The sequence below is a fragment of the Nicotiana tomentosiformis genome, chromosome 1, assembly GCF_000390325.3.
Source record: "Nicotiana tomentosiformis chromosome 1, ASM39032v3, whole genome shotgun sequence".
NCBI classification, from domain to species: domain Eukaryota; kingdom Viridiplantae; phylum Streptophyta; class Magnoliopsida; order Solanales; family Solanaceae; genus Nicotiana; species Nicotiana tomentosiformis.
In genome coordinates this window covers 140750654-140764256 of record NC_090812.1, presented here as the reverse complement: position 1 = coordinate 140764256, position 13603 = coordinate 140750654, and the positions used below count along the sequence as shown (strand labels likewise).

The following is a 13603-nucleotide window of genomic DNA, read 5'->3' as shown; positions in this document are numbered from 1 at the left end:
TTTGCATGGATTTCTATTCCTAATCAAATTAAACTTCTCACATGTTAATATCCACGTATTCTGATGTTCCAAACTATATACCAATTCAATATGAACAAGAACATGTTCAATCACATCTCTCACCACTATATGAAAGGTAATTTGTTGTCTCGTTGAATTCTACAAAATTATCCTTTACATCACATGAAGTATATTTCATGTTGGAATAAAATGTAACTATAACTAATTTTTAAAAATATTATTATTTATGGAATTATATTATAATCAATTATGATTCAGTATATGTATCGGATTTGAAAATATAATATCCAATTGAATAAAATCGTACGTTTTACCAATGAAGTTCTAGATTTTTCATTACTTGATATATTGTATAAAGACACTAATTTTACATAGACAAAAATATTTTGAACCATCTATTATACTATTAACACGCTCTATAAAGGGGTTACGTAAATTATTTATCGCATGAGTTTTCTCCTGATACGCTCCCGGGAAAAAAAAAAAAAAAAGGTACTTACAATTTTGTTAAGTTGTAGCAAAATACACTACCTGCAGCAGCCAGAGAATCACTGCCACATAAAGTTAAATATGATCAAGCTTTTGCTCTTGATGTTTAGCACCATTAATGTCTTCATATGTCTGATGAAAGTATCTGTTATGGTCCATTGCAAGGTATGAGACTTGAGTCCCACATCGGTATTGCAATGTGCTGATATGGGGTTTATATAGCCTTGAGCTCTCTCACCTTAATAGCTAACTTTTGGGGTGTGGTACTCCCTGGGTTGTATCAATGGCATCATAGCCACCCACCGCCTTTCATGCCCACCGTGCCATGGATAGTGACGCCGGTATTGCAGTGCTCACCCGGGGCTAGAAAAGTCTAGCGCACAGCCGTCGGGACGACGGATGCGGAGCGTGGTGGTTTGTTATGGTCCATTGCAAGGTATGGGACTTAAGTTCCACATCGGTATTGCAATGTGCTGATGTAGGGTTTATATAGATTTGAGCTCTCACACCTTAATAGCTAGCTTTGGGAGTGTGGTTCTCCCTGGGTTGTATTAGTATTAGGAAAATTAGAGTTGGTTTTGAGTTCTCAATGAGATTGTGATAAACTATATCGCATGGATTAAGATTTATCTTTCTTTGACTTCAAAAAAAAATTAGCATTGTATTTTCATGTTAGTTTACAACAACAACCCAGTATAATTTTACTAGTGGGGTTTGGGGATCGGAGGGTAGTGTGTACACAGACCTTACCCCTACCCTGGGGTAGAGAGGCTATTTTCGATAGACCCTCGGCTCCCTCCCTCCAAGAACAACTCACCTTGCTCTTGGGGTGATTCGAACTCACAACCTCTTGGTTGGAAATGGAGGGTGCTAGAGCAACCCAATCTTGTCATGTTAGTTTAAATGTGGTAAACAAGACTGAATGCACTTCAGAATGCAACAACTCTTTTTGGATCTCTATAATACAGTGGCCTAAATATTAAATATTTTCTTATAAGCATATCATTTTTCAACTAGTTTTCTACGTTCGACTTGGAAATCACATGCTTCCTGCCTACCTCTTCAACAACTTGTCCTAACATACTATGTTATGTGCCTTTTAATGTGTAACCGTTTACCTTTTTCAATCCATCCTTTCTCTTCACCGACAGAACCACTAGGCTATGCTAGATAATTAGGGCTTCTTCATATATAACCTTGTAATCTTTATAGTATAGACTTGTTACTTCTAAACAATGAAGCTTACCTTATTTGGCTATGATTTTCTCCACTCTGAAATAATACTCCTTTGGTCCTAAGCCTGTGAAATAATTTGATTCGCCACGAAATTTGACAAATTAGGTAAGATTTTTAAAATTTATGACAACAAGACATACATACATATATATATATATATATATATATATATATATTAAAGTTAAATTATTTCTAGAAAGATGTATTTTTTAACCGACTAAAAGGGAAATTGGGCTTGAGAGAATATTAAGTACTCCTAATAGAATTCACTCGAACTAAACCATAGGCTAATGAAATCTTTGAGATAATATTCTCTTCTTCATTCCGTGTCGATAATCTAAATCGCCACAATATTTATCTCAATGGTCAATCAGATTTCCTCACCACGAATAATTAATCTTCGGCTGGTCATTTGGATCCCTTGGATCAATATATCCATATCTCCCAAAATTTAGTTTTAGTTTTCATAAAACTATTAATTTTCTCTTTAGCGTCTACATATAGGGATGGCAATGGGGTGGTTGTGAGGTGGGTTTGGCTCAACCCGCAAAAAATTCAACCTGCCCTGTCCCGCCCCGCCTCTCCCTGCTCCGCCCCGCATAATATTTTTTTTTTTTCTACTTTGTTATTCGCATACTCATGGAGTCCTCAAGTTGAGCAGGACGAAGACAGAATACCTGGAGTGCAAGTTCAGCGCTGAGCCAGGGGAAGTGGGCGTGGATGTGAGGCTTGATTCGCAGGTCATTCCATGTAGAGGTAGCTTCAAGTACCTTGGTTCGGTTATCCAGGGGGAGGGAGATCGACGAGGATGTCACACACCGTATTGGGGTAGGATGGATGAAGTGGAAGTTAGCATCTGGAGTCCTGTGTGACAAGAGAGTGCCATCGATACTCAAAGGTAAGTTTTATAAAGCCGTGGTTAGACCGGCCATGATGTATGGGGCTGAGTGTTGGCATGTTAAGAACTCACATATCCAGAAGATGAAAGTAGCAGAGATGAGGATGTTACGGTGGATGTGCGGGCACACTAAGATAGATAAGATTAGGAATGATGATATTCGGGAGAAGGTGCATGTGGCTCCCATTGATGACAAGATGCGGGAAGCGAGGCTTAGATGGTTCGGACATGTTCAGAGGAGAAGCGCAGATGCTCCGGTACGGAGGTGTGAGCAGCTGGTTACGGAGGGCACGAGAAGAGGTAGAGGGCGGCCTAAGAAGTATTGGGGAGAGGTGATCAGGCAGGATATGGCGAGGCTCCAGATTTCCGAGGACATGACACTTGATAGGAAGATGTGGAGGTCGAGTATTAGGGTTGTAGGTTAGAGGTAGTTGAGTCGTGCCTTACTTCGTAACATGGTGGGACTAGCCATGTAGGTTTTTTTTTTTTTTTTTTTTTAAGGTAACTAGTGGGAATGTTGTGGCTTACTATTTCTTTTTTCAGTGCAGGTCCTATTTACTAGCTATCGCTTTTGCTTTACATCTTTCTTCTAGATTTCATGAGGTTCCTATTTTACTTATGACTGTTGTGGTGATACTAATATTTACTAATATTGTCTCCCTTTACTTTGCATCTTTCTTCTGGATTTCATGGTGTTCCTATTTATCCTATGATTGTTGTTGTGATACTAATATTGTCTCCCTTTTTGTCCCTTTTGTCTTTTGTTTTTGAGCCGAGGGTATTTCGGAAACAGCCTCTCTACTCCTTCGGGGTAGGGGTAAGGTCTGCGTACACACTACCCTCCCCATACCCCATTAGTGAAATTTTACTGGATTGTTGTTGTTGTTGTTATTCGCATACTCATACGTTTAAAAGTAAATAGAAACTTAATTTAAATTTATTTTCTTTTTGTTGGTACATAGTATCTAATATTAATTACTGTGTGTTCTTGAATACTGTTCATTCATTTTCAAGCTATCTTTGGAAAAAAGAAAACTTCAAACTATCTAAACTCCAAACTCTTGATATTAAAGTTGAAAAAAGACCCAGCAGAAGTAAAATAAAAAGTACCCCTAACATTTTCCCAATTAAAAAAGAAAAGAAATCTGGTATCAACGGTCCATTTTCAGGCATTTTTTTTCTTGTGCTGACCAACTAATAATTACTACTATCTGATATCACTAAAGTTGTGTACTTAAATTTAAGAAAATTCAAGTAGCAGTTACTTTAGATTTTACAAATGAGTAGTACCAAAAGGAATGAATAACTGAGTGAATAACGGAGAAGTTGAAATTTAGTAGTAATTGATTCTTTTGGTTGTAATTTCTGTTATTTTAATCCAAAATTTGCTTGGTATATTAAACTTTATCAATCTGGAAAAAAAATTTATATTAAAGTCATGCGCAAGCCGATCCTCAAATTCAAAAGCATTAAGATGAACCAATGATATCACACTTTGTATTTCATCACAAACCCGCAACAGCTTAATCTACAAAACCACAACAGCTTCATCCACAAACCCGCAACCCAACCCGCCCCGCGATGAATTTTAAAAAGAATTATTTTAACCCACTCGGTCCCGCATAGGTTTAAACCCGCACCCGCACTGCCTCATTGCCATTCCTATCTACATGCTTCATCGGATCCTACCCAGTTCTTATATCTATGCTACAATACCACAACTTATTAACTAGTGTTGCCAACCTCCACAGCATTTTCTCCTATCCAGTTAGTCTCATGTACACATCCAATATTAACTCTCCTTTTTACGGTAAGTATTCACTAATTTTATTGACTTTCCTATCTAGTTCTAACTACCTATCGTAATCCTCTCCGGATAATAATGTTGATGCGTAGACTAGCTTGCTTGTACTTTGACTATTCCATCAAGTATCTACTACCTTCCGCCAACACACGTCTTTCTCTCTGTTGAAATTTAAACCCTAACCTCCCATAATTTTCGCCCACCTTATTATTGACTGCTAGGCCACACCCTCAGGTGTTGTGACCTTGCGAGAGACTCCTCAACTCCAATCATGTACCTAAACCCAGTGCGGTTTCAAGTTCACAAAATTTAAGATAATTCCACACCTTAGGTCATGAGAAATGTGCATATTTATTTCTATTGGCTTGTTGTGATTTACATGCATCCAATTCCATCGTAGATCTCATCAAGCTGTGCACCATTAATTCTAGAACAAACTCTCTTCTACTTGAATATGAAGATCAATAACAAATCTTAATCAACAAAGAAAGTAGATAAGTCCGTTTGATGTAGAGCTAAGCTTTGCATTGTGCTTAGTTGAACAGGAGCAAGTGGATCAGCTTGGCGGATCGATTAATTAGATGCAACATGTTCAGTGACTTCCTAAACACATTTCACCGACATCATACTTCTTTTTTTATCTATCACCCTTGGTAAGAGGGTGTGGAGAAATCCCAGTTTATTTTCTTATTCTTAGATTTCTATTACTACCTACTATTTCTTTTGCTTCAATTACCTTATTATCTTGCTGTTTATTTCTTATTCTTAGATTTCTATTACTACCTACTACTTCTTTTGCTTCAATTACCTTATTATCTTGCTATTTATTTTCTTATTCTTAAATTTCTATTACTACCTACTATTTCTTTTGCTTCAATTACCTTATTATCTTGCTGTTGTTACTGTTTCTTTTTTCATGGCTTCTCCGCTACTGCGTTTCTTTATCAAAACTACTGTGATTATGCCTTCCTTGAGCCGAGGGTCTATCAGAAACAACCTCTATATTTTCACAAGGTAAGGGTAGCCTGCACACACACACTACCCTCCTCAAACCCCACTTGTGGCTTGTGGGATATACCACATCTTGTACCAACGTATTATTCGAATCAGTCCCTTAAGTTTTTCTTCTTTTCTATTTTTTTCAGTTTCCTCTATAAAGAGATTGCATAATGCTTAACCAGTACCTATTTATGTTACAACTTACAAGATGGATTTGAGATTGCTTCAAGAAAGAAATACCAAATAATGCAACGATAAAAGTTCAAAATAGTAGAAAGGAGAGTGTAATACATTGAAAAGCTACCACAAATACAACTGGAAATCTCTGATCCTTGTTTCGAAAAATATAAAACTAGCCCTTGGGAGGAGACAAAGAATAGTAAGGCCTTTCTCAACAAATGCCGGAAGAAAAGGAAAGAGAGTATCCAGACACGTCTGACGCCTCGACAATAGAAACCAGAAGAAAAGAAGCAAATTATCAAGGTGTATACACAAGCACACAAAAAGAAATCTACAACCAAATCCTCCAATTTAGGAAAGTGGGAATGCCCGCAGACGAGAACTTACTTCTTCAATACACTGCAATAAAATACCAGTCATAAGTAAGCAATCAGATCGATTCTTAGAGCTCAGAGTGTCAAATACAAACTAAAATTTGTGACATGCAACCGTCAAAATTATAATGCATTAGTTCCTTGACCAATGCCTCATGATTGTGCATAGTGCTATTCGTGGATATAACCAAGGGTGGGTTAAACCACCTGGTTCTAAAAGATTGTTAGAATGAGAACTTACTTATACAAATAGGCTGCAATTCCGAGAATTATGATCAGTAAAACAATATCAATGCAGAAGTTTCGACTAGATCTCAGCTGGAACACGAAAAAAAAGGTACATCAAATTAGAGGAGTACTATCCTGCAGACTGCTTGAACTTAAAGAGAATGACAAAATAAAGAGGTAGCTCAGTTTACCTGGTTAACCGTGTCCTTAAGCCTAACATTCGTATTCTTAAGATCAGATGAAGCCTTGTCGATCTGTCCACAAATCAAAGCAAATAAGCACAAGTTCTGAACTCTTGCATTTAATTGACTAAAGAATTACAGTAAGATTTCCCAACCTTAGTGTCAATTTCATCCATCAGAGGAACTTGCCTATCCAACTCCTGCATAAATTGGAGAATCATTAATATCATTTGTTTAGGAGCAAAATAGACCATAAAAGAAGGCAGACCTCATTCATATCACTGGCCATGTTTTTCAATGTATCCAAACCTTCTGATATGACCTCCAAACCTTGGTCCTGTGAGAAGTTGAAACAAAACCATTCATCAATATTCAGGAACCAGCAAGCGAGCAGTAACACGTAATAAAATGCAAAAAACTCGAAACCATTCCCAAAAAGCACATGCCTGTTTCATTTTGCGCATTTCATACTCATGTCGGAATTGACTTGATTCTTCAGTTTGTTGGAAGTACTCATCATCAAAACGTCCATCTGATCCAATCCAAATACAGAAAGAAATGATAAAACAATATATCGTCACTATGAAGGAGTTGTATAATATTGAAGCTGATAGTTGAATAGCCTGCAGTGGAAAAACTTTGGGAGGGATGCAACTTTACGATCACCTGAATCAAATTTAATTTCTGCACGAGGACCTGAACTTCCCCACCCTCCTGATTGTTTGGGTGCAGCTGCTGCACCATCTGGAATTGCACTTATCCTATCAGGCAATGCCAGGACCAAATCATTACGTGCAGCAAATTCTTCACTTGAAAGCCCCTTAACCTGCAAGAGAAAGTATTGTTAGTTGAGAAAACAAACCCAATGGAATTAGGTTGTTTCTGGTGATGAAAGGGAAAATACTGATTGGACAACAGCACAAAGAAAACAATCCTAAGAATCTGTAATTTTCATAATAACAGAGAAAGGAGGGTAAGAGAGGCAGTGACAAGCACCAGCCTGCACAAACAAAGCTCTTAAGTAACGTTGTAATTCTATATCTATCTATTCTACTAAACAGATAAAGCATGCTGCAACTACAGAATGAAAGAAGGCAGAGGTCAATTACTATCATCACTAGTGAGCTCAATTACCTGCTCGTACTTAATTGAACGACACAGGCTCATACAAAAATTGAGATCTACAAACTAGCACACCCTTCCTAGCATAGCCATGCGTATCCATTTCCAATCAAGTGCGTGTTCTTTATTTTACTACACTAATTACAAAATTTAGTGGGCCTCGCGCTCTTTACTAGCAAGATGTGAATGATTTCTGTAAGCAGACCTATGATAATGAATATTGACCTTAGAATTGACAGGGCATGAAAGAAGTGGAAGAAAAAGTAATGGAGATGAAGGTCAATTTATATCCACCTAAGGAGTTCGTGCCTGAGGAAGAGCTATAAAGGCATCTAATAAGGAAAAAAAAAGTATTCAAAAAAAACCAGAATTTAAATCCATTAACACTACTAACAACTCTGACGTGAGCTTACCCCCCGGGCTCCACCCTCCATCACTACAATCCAGGCACATAACAAAAGATGAACAAGAAATCATATTTAACAACACGACAGCTTCTAGAAAGGAACTGTAGAACAGCATAATCCATGAAAGTACTGACTACTTGACAATAGAGACAAGTATGGCTCAAACTGCATTTGATTCTTCATAGAACCCTCCTCCAGTTTTTACAGTAGTGCATTATGACTGCTGTATCATCTTGTATGCTCCTCTAATCTTCAGAATAAGCTTTATTTACTTATAGTGAAGAATGGACCTGGGGCCTAGCTCAATCTAAAAGCTAGCTCATGAGAGGAGGATTGCCCCAAAACCTTATAAGGACCACACTCATTCCCTCAACCAATGTGGGACTAAACATTCCCTACACACCCAAGGCTAGGGACAACCGGAGCGTGGATAACATAATACGGGGGCTCAACATTGAGAAACACAACATCAAGGATCGATGGATCTGGCTTTAATACTACGCGAAGATATGGACCTTGTGTCTAACTAAACCCCAAAAGCTAGCTCATGAGAGGAGGACTGCCCAAGATCACATAAGGTTACCACAACTCATTCTCTCAACCAATATAGGACTTAACATTATCAAAAAACCTAAACCAAATAATATTAATATCTCTAGTCTTAAACTTAGCTATTACACTGAGAGATATTAGAATTGTTGATCGCCTAATTGATTGATAAAGTACTAATAACCGGCAAATGCCAATTAAACTAGCTAAAACGTAGTTAAACATGCACTTGTTTATGTTTACCGAATGAATATATAAACCTTTCTTCTTGTAATTGTATTCCACGTCATTGTTGTCAATATTCAGAGAAATACTAGCACCAGTGCCTTAGAGAATAACAAAAGAGAAGTCCTTTCAACACACTGAAGTCTGAAAATGATGTTCAAATGGTTTGACTCTTTCTTTCTCCCTGGCTAAGGTCCAAAATGGTTACAGGCTTTGAAGCCAAAGACATTAACTTGAGATTTTTTTGCCAAGAAAATGCAGATTGCACAAAATAATATCATGTGAAACAGTACTTCCGTAATAGAGATAAAATTTCATTGTTACCACCTCTCTCCCACCCAGCACTGTGAAGATCTTAACTTGCAGCATTTTTCTGTTTTTACTAATTCATATTTTTCTCAAACCTCTCTAATCTCTTTAAGTTTAATATGCTAGGATGTGTCTCCAACATTATGCTGAGTTCATTGTATAACAAATCCAAATTATTAGCACAATTAGTATTTCTCATAAAAATGCAATTAAGATTGTTAATGTCCACAATTTCTCTTCCAGAAAAGTACCTGCCCATTTTTTTTTCAAAAAGACAGACACATTTTAAATCATTCAATAGTCGCTCAAACCTCTTTTCCCATGTATTAGCAACAACGACATTCACAATCTAATGTGATCAGGTCGTTCGCCTTGGCAGTATTAAGTAATACACTCTTATGGGATCAGTCCGTTCGCCTCGGCGGTATCATATTCTTATGGGATCGGGCCGTTCGCCTCGGCAGTATCATATTCTTATGGGATCGGGTCGTTCGCCTCGACAGTATCATATTCTTATGGGATCGGGCTGTTCGCCTCGGGAATGTCATGTATCATATTCTTATGGAATCGGGTCGTTCGCCTCGACAACTTCATGAAACACTCTTATCGGAACGGGCCGTTCGCCTCGGCAGAATCGTGCGTAATATTTGACAAGAAGCCAGTATATCCGTGAGTTTTTCTTATTTGAATTATGACGACCTATCTGGTAGGGACTATTTTATATACAAATTCCGGTTGAGGAGGTAACCGATAATTGAGGGCTTGTGTTTACTGTTCAGAGGAGGGTCGTACCACGTACCTATATTAGTTTACACCGTTTATTTACCATGCCTCATACTTGTTTACTTTCTATTGTACTTAATTTATTGGACCACTAGTAACTATCGATGTTGACCCCTCGTCACTACTTCTTCGGGGTTAGGCTATACGAGGGAAACAACACATAATAAAGTATGGCCACAAATAAGATATGGACATTTCACCCACTTTTATGAACACAAGTACCTATGTTACATGAACTCAGTAATGGTCACATATCCGATAAGCAAGGTTTGTGTTAGTGATGGGCACATGCAAAATTCTATTGTACTTTGAAGAACCTGCCCAAACAAAGACACATGCATCCACACCCTTTCAACATGGGTATGATGAGACAGATGGAGGATCCATGTAACATAGATGAATACACAACACAAGGGGAAGTTCGTTCATTCACAAATTTGGCATCTACACCTAAATCATACAAGTAACTCTAGGCCGATCGTACTTTCTGTCCCTCTTCCAGATCTATCTTACAGATACTTCCGATATTACAAAATTATTATGTTAATAACAATATGCTTTCTTGAGCAAGCAAAAAATCCATTAACATATCCAGCGACACATAATAGGTGATTCAACTAAACACACAAATGGATTACATATCTAAATCTTACAGATGAACTGCGCGTCCACTGTCCTTAACATTAACCTGCGTCCACTGTCCTTAACATTAACCTTCCATACATGATGGTTTTGTTTGATATCGATAAGTATTGTCTTATAAACATCAGAGAGGAAAAAGAATACTATACACTAACTAAAGATGACAAGGTAGTGCAGAACACCTCAATTTGAAGTGAAAGAAAACCTAAAGCGTAAAACAGATTTCATCTTTCGAGTGTCGCTACTGTGAAAAAGTTGCAGATAAACTAATTTACAATTCAAGTGAAATTTCATCAGGATTAGAACAGACAATATACAAATATTTAGTAATAAGTAACAACCCTTCAAGGAGCTAAAGGTAAAATAAGCAATGCATGATAAATGACCACAAAATCCCAACACAAGGTCAAACTAATTGATTAACATATGAAGAACTTAGGGTTAATTATGATTTACAAGATCATATTTTCAAATCGGCATTCATAACCCTCCTCTGATAGCAAAATATACTCATAAACCCCTCTTCATGAGCTAAAATAAATGTTTTAAAGTTTCATTCGAACCCACCAAATTCTGAACTATACAATCTCTTCTTGAGCTCTACTTCGAAAATGAACTTTTTCTGTAATTTCATAGGTACATTGGTTACACGCTTGAGGGAGATGCAAGTTGAAACCATCATCAGAATTCCCTCAAAGAAATGAACTCTAACAAGACAACTGAGAGCCCTTACCCAACAAAATAATAAAGGCTGATAAGAATTATCAGTATGAGAACTTATAAACGGAGGGAATGCTATCATATGAAAGTCTTGGAACCCACAACCATCCAGCACCCAAACATAAACCCATACAATTTGGCTTTCAAATGACATTTTCTACTAATATCTGCTCGCTTATGCATCTTCCACCTCTTGAGCTACTAATTTGTAATCAACCCTAATAACAATTGAGTCCAATAAATCCAAAGGAGACACTGCCTCAGAGAAAAATCAGTAAGTAAAACCCAAACCAGACAAACCTTAACAGTGTTTTTTTTTTTTCATATATCCTTCACCGATCATAGTCCTAGCTCTACAATGCAGTGACGGATGCAGCCTTAGTGCTTTGAAGCCAATACTTTTGACAAGGAACATAGTTTTATGTGCGTGTGTGTGTGTGAAACAACAAAATTTCGACAAATATTAGATTCTGAACTCATAATTAGAAAAGAATAGTGAGTTCGGTGCTAAGAACTTTAAAAATTAAATCGATCAAGTTAAAATCCTGGTTCCGCTTCTTTTACATTGTATCAGAACATACTTAACATCTGAAAAGAAATTCTTAGCCCAAAAAAGCAAATACTAAAAGCAAATCTCTAATTTGATACATCAAAATAAGCGTATCAGTAAGTCAAGTTATAATCTGACTCTCAGAAGGCACAATTGACCAAATTAAGAAGGATGACAGAGTGGACAATGTGCTAACTACTGAGATCATAAAATCAAGTGAAAATGCACCTTCTTCATAGCCAATCTTTGCAATTTGGGAACCTCCTCTACTAATCTAGCCTTAGTTCTTCGAATCTCAGCATTGATCGCCACAGCAGACGCTCTATTTTTCTCCTTCGAAGCTGTCTCTGCTTTCTGTAACCACAGTTTTCAAATAATACTAAGTAAACCCGATCTGTTTTTTCTTTTGTTGACAAAATTGAATAGCAGTGAAAATAGAAGTGACCTGAAGAGCAGCTTCAATGTCGGCATCGACCGCAGCGTAAAGGCGAGCGAAGGCATCATCGCCGGAGATGTTTGAATCTTTCTGCTTATCGATATCGTACCTGTCGTATTTCTTGCAAATTGAATCGACGCGAGTAAGAATGTCGATTACACTCATTTTGAATATTTTCTCTGCTCAGATTTCAGCTTATGTCAAATGGCGACGGAGAATAGGCAGATCAAAGAATGCAACAAGAAAAGAAAAAAAAAAGCAATGACCAATTGAGAAGAGATTGGAAGAAAAGGGAACAGTTTTGGGGTATTAGTTGGGAGTTTTGTTTTTTCAAACAGGGGAAGACATTGCTGCTGTGGGTGTACAGGCTGGAATAGACTTAACAAATTGGTTAATGGGTTCCTTTATTTTATTTGTTTTATCGAATTAATAATACTAAAATAGACGGGCAGACTAGGTTGGGCGTACGATCAGTTCGGTTCGATTCCAAGAAATTCGGTTCGGTTATTTGGTTTTCGGTTTTGTAAAAGTAGTAACCGAAATCGAACTGAAATAAGTTCGGTTCAGTTCGGTTTTCTAATTTCGGTTCGATTTATTTTTAATCGATTTTCGGTTTGAACATTATCATATTGGGCTCTCTCTATGTAATAATTGGACTGACGAATTTGTTGGTTTTCTTTCAAAATTTCGATAAGTTAGAATAAAATGGTAAGTTTGGATTGGTTTTTTGATGGACTTCAAAATTGGGCCTATATTAGTACCTATGGGCTTAGCATATATATAACTTAAAGAATATATATGCTAATAATTCGGTTTTTCGGTTAACCTAACCAAATAAATTAATAACCGAAAATCAAACCGAAAAACTGAAATTTTAATATTTTAAATTGAAATCGACCGAAAAATCCGAATAACCGAAACCGAAATAAAAATAGTTTCGGTTCGGTCGGTTTCTTCGGTTCATACCGAAATATGCCCACCCCTAAATAGACGGTTCTAGATTTGGATTGAAATGAAAGTTTATCCTTTCTCTTTCGTACTTTCTTCTTTTTACCACGCGATAGGTAAGCCGTCATCACCCTGCAAAGAGGTGGAACCAACCAAGACTGAATGAATGTACGATAAATATTTGAATGTTCACTGTCATGATCGATCCACGTCCTAGCGTAGTGCCCGACTTGCTTAGCTGTACGGCCTATACACGATGGATGAAGGTTTTGGCAAGATTAAGAATGGATGGTACCTATAATTAGACATTCCTCTTTCTGGAGAATAGTGCCTGCCCACTTAAGGTCGAGTAGTAGACGGGTGAGGCCCAGGATTATTTTGCTTATTTTGAAGTACAATAGTTTCAAAACTTTATGTACGTTCGTCACTGATACTCTGATCAATCAATCAAATTATATATGAAGAAAAAATAAAGCCAATTGTAGACAATAAAATTTGCGT

The 13603-nt window shown here is 37.2% G+C and overlaps 1 protein-coding gene across 1 annotated transcript; it reads right to left on the bottom strand.

Moving 5' to 3' along the window:
- Positions 1 to 5694: 5694 nt before the first annotated feature.
- On the bottom strand, positions 5695 to 12535 carry LOC104120389 (syntaxin-71-like). Its single transcript, XM_009632143.4, has 9 exons — positions 12164 to 12535; positions 11947 to 12072; positions 7078 to 7237; positions 6858 to 6943; positions 6680 to 6748; positions 6567 to 6611; positions 6421 to 6483; positions 6243 to 6319; positions 5695 to 6026 (listed from the first exon to the last, which is right to left on the bottom strand). Exons 1-9 carry the CDS (start codon positions 12317 to 12319, stop codon positions 6011 to 6013), a joined length of 798 nt encoding a protein of 265 aa, XP_009630438.1. The 5' UTR covers positions 12320 to 12535; the 3' UTR covers positions 5695 to 6010.
- Between the last annotated feature and the right edge of the window lie 1068 nt (positions 12536 to 13603).

Bases quoted from the DNA above. Each gene is read 5' to 3' on its own strand.
- LOC104120389 (XM_009632143.4), bottom strand. From the start codon at position 12,319: ATGAGTGTAATCGACATTCTTACTCGCGTCGATTCAATTTGCAAGAAA. The intron at 12,073-12,163 runs GTCACTTCTATT...CTGTGGTTACAG, and splicing joins ACATTGAAGCTGCTCTTCAG to AAAGCAGAGACAGCTTCGAA. The intron at 6,612-6,679 runs GTCTGCCTTCTT...CAATTTATGCAG, and splicing joins TGGCCAGTGATATGAATGAG to GAGTTGGATAGGCAAGTTCC.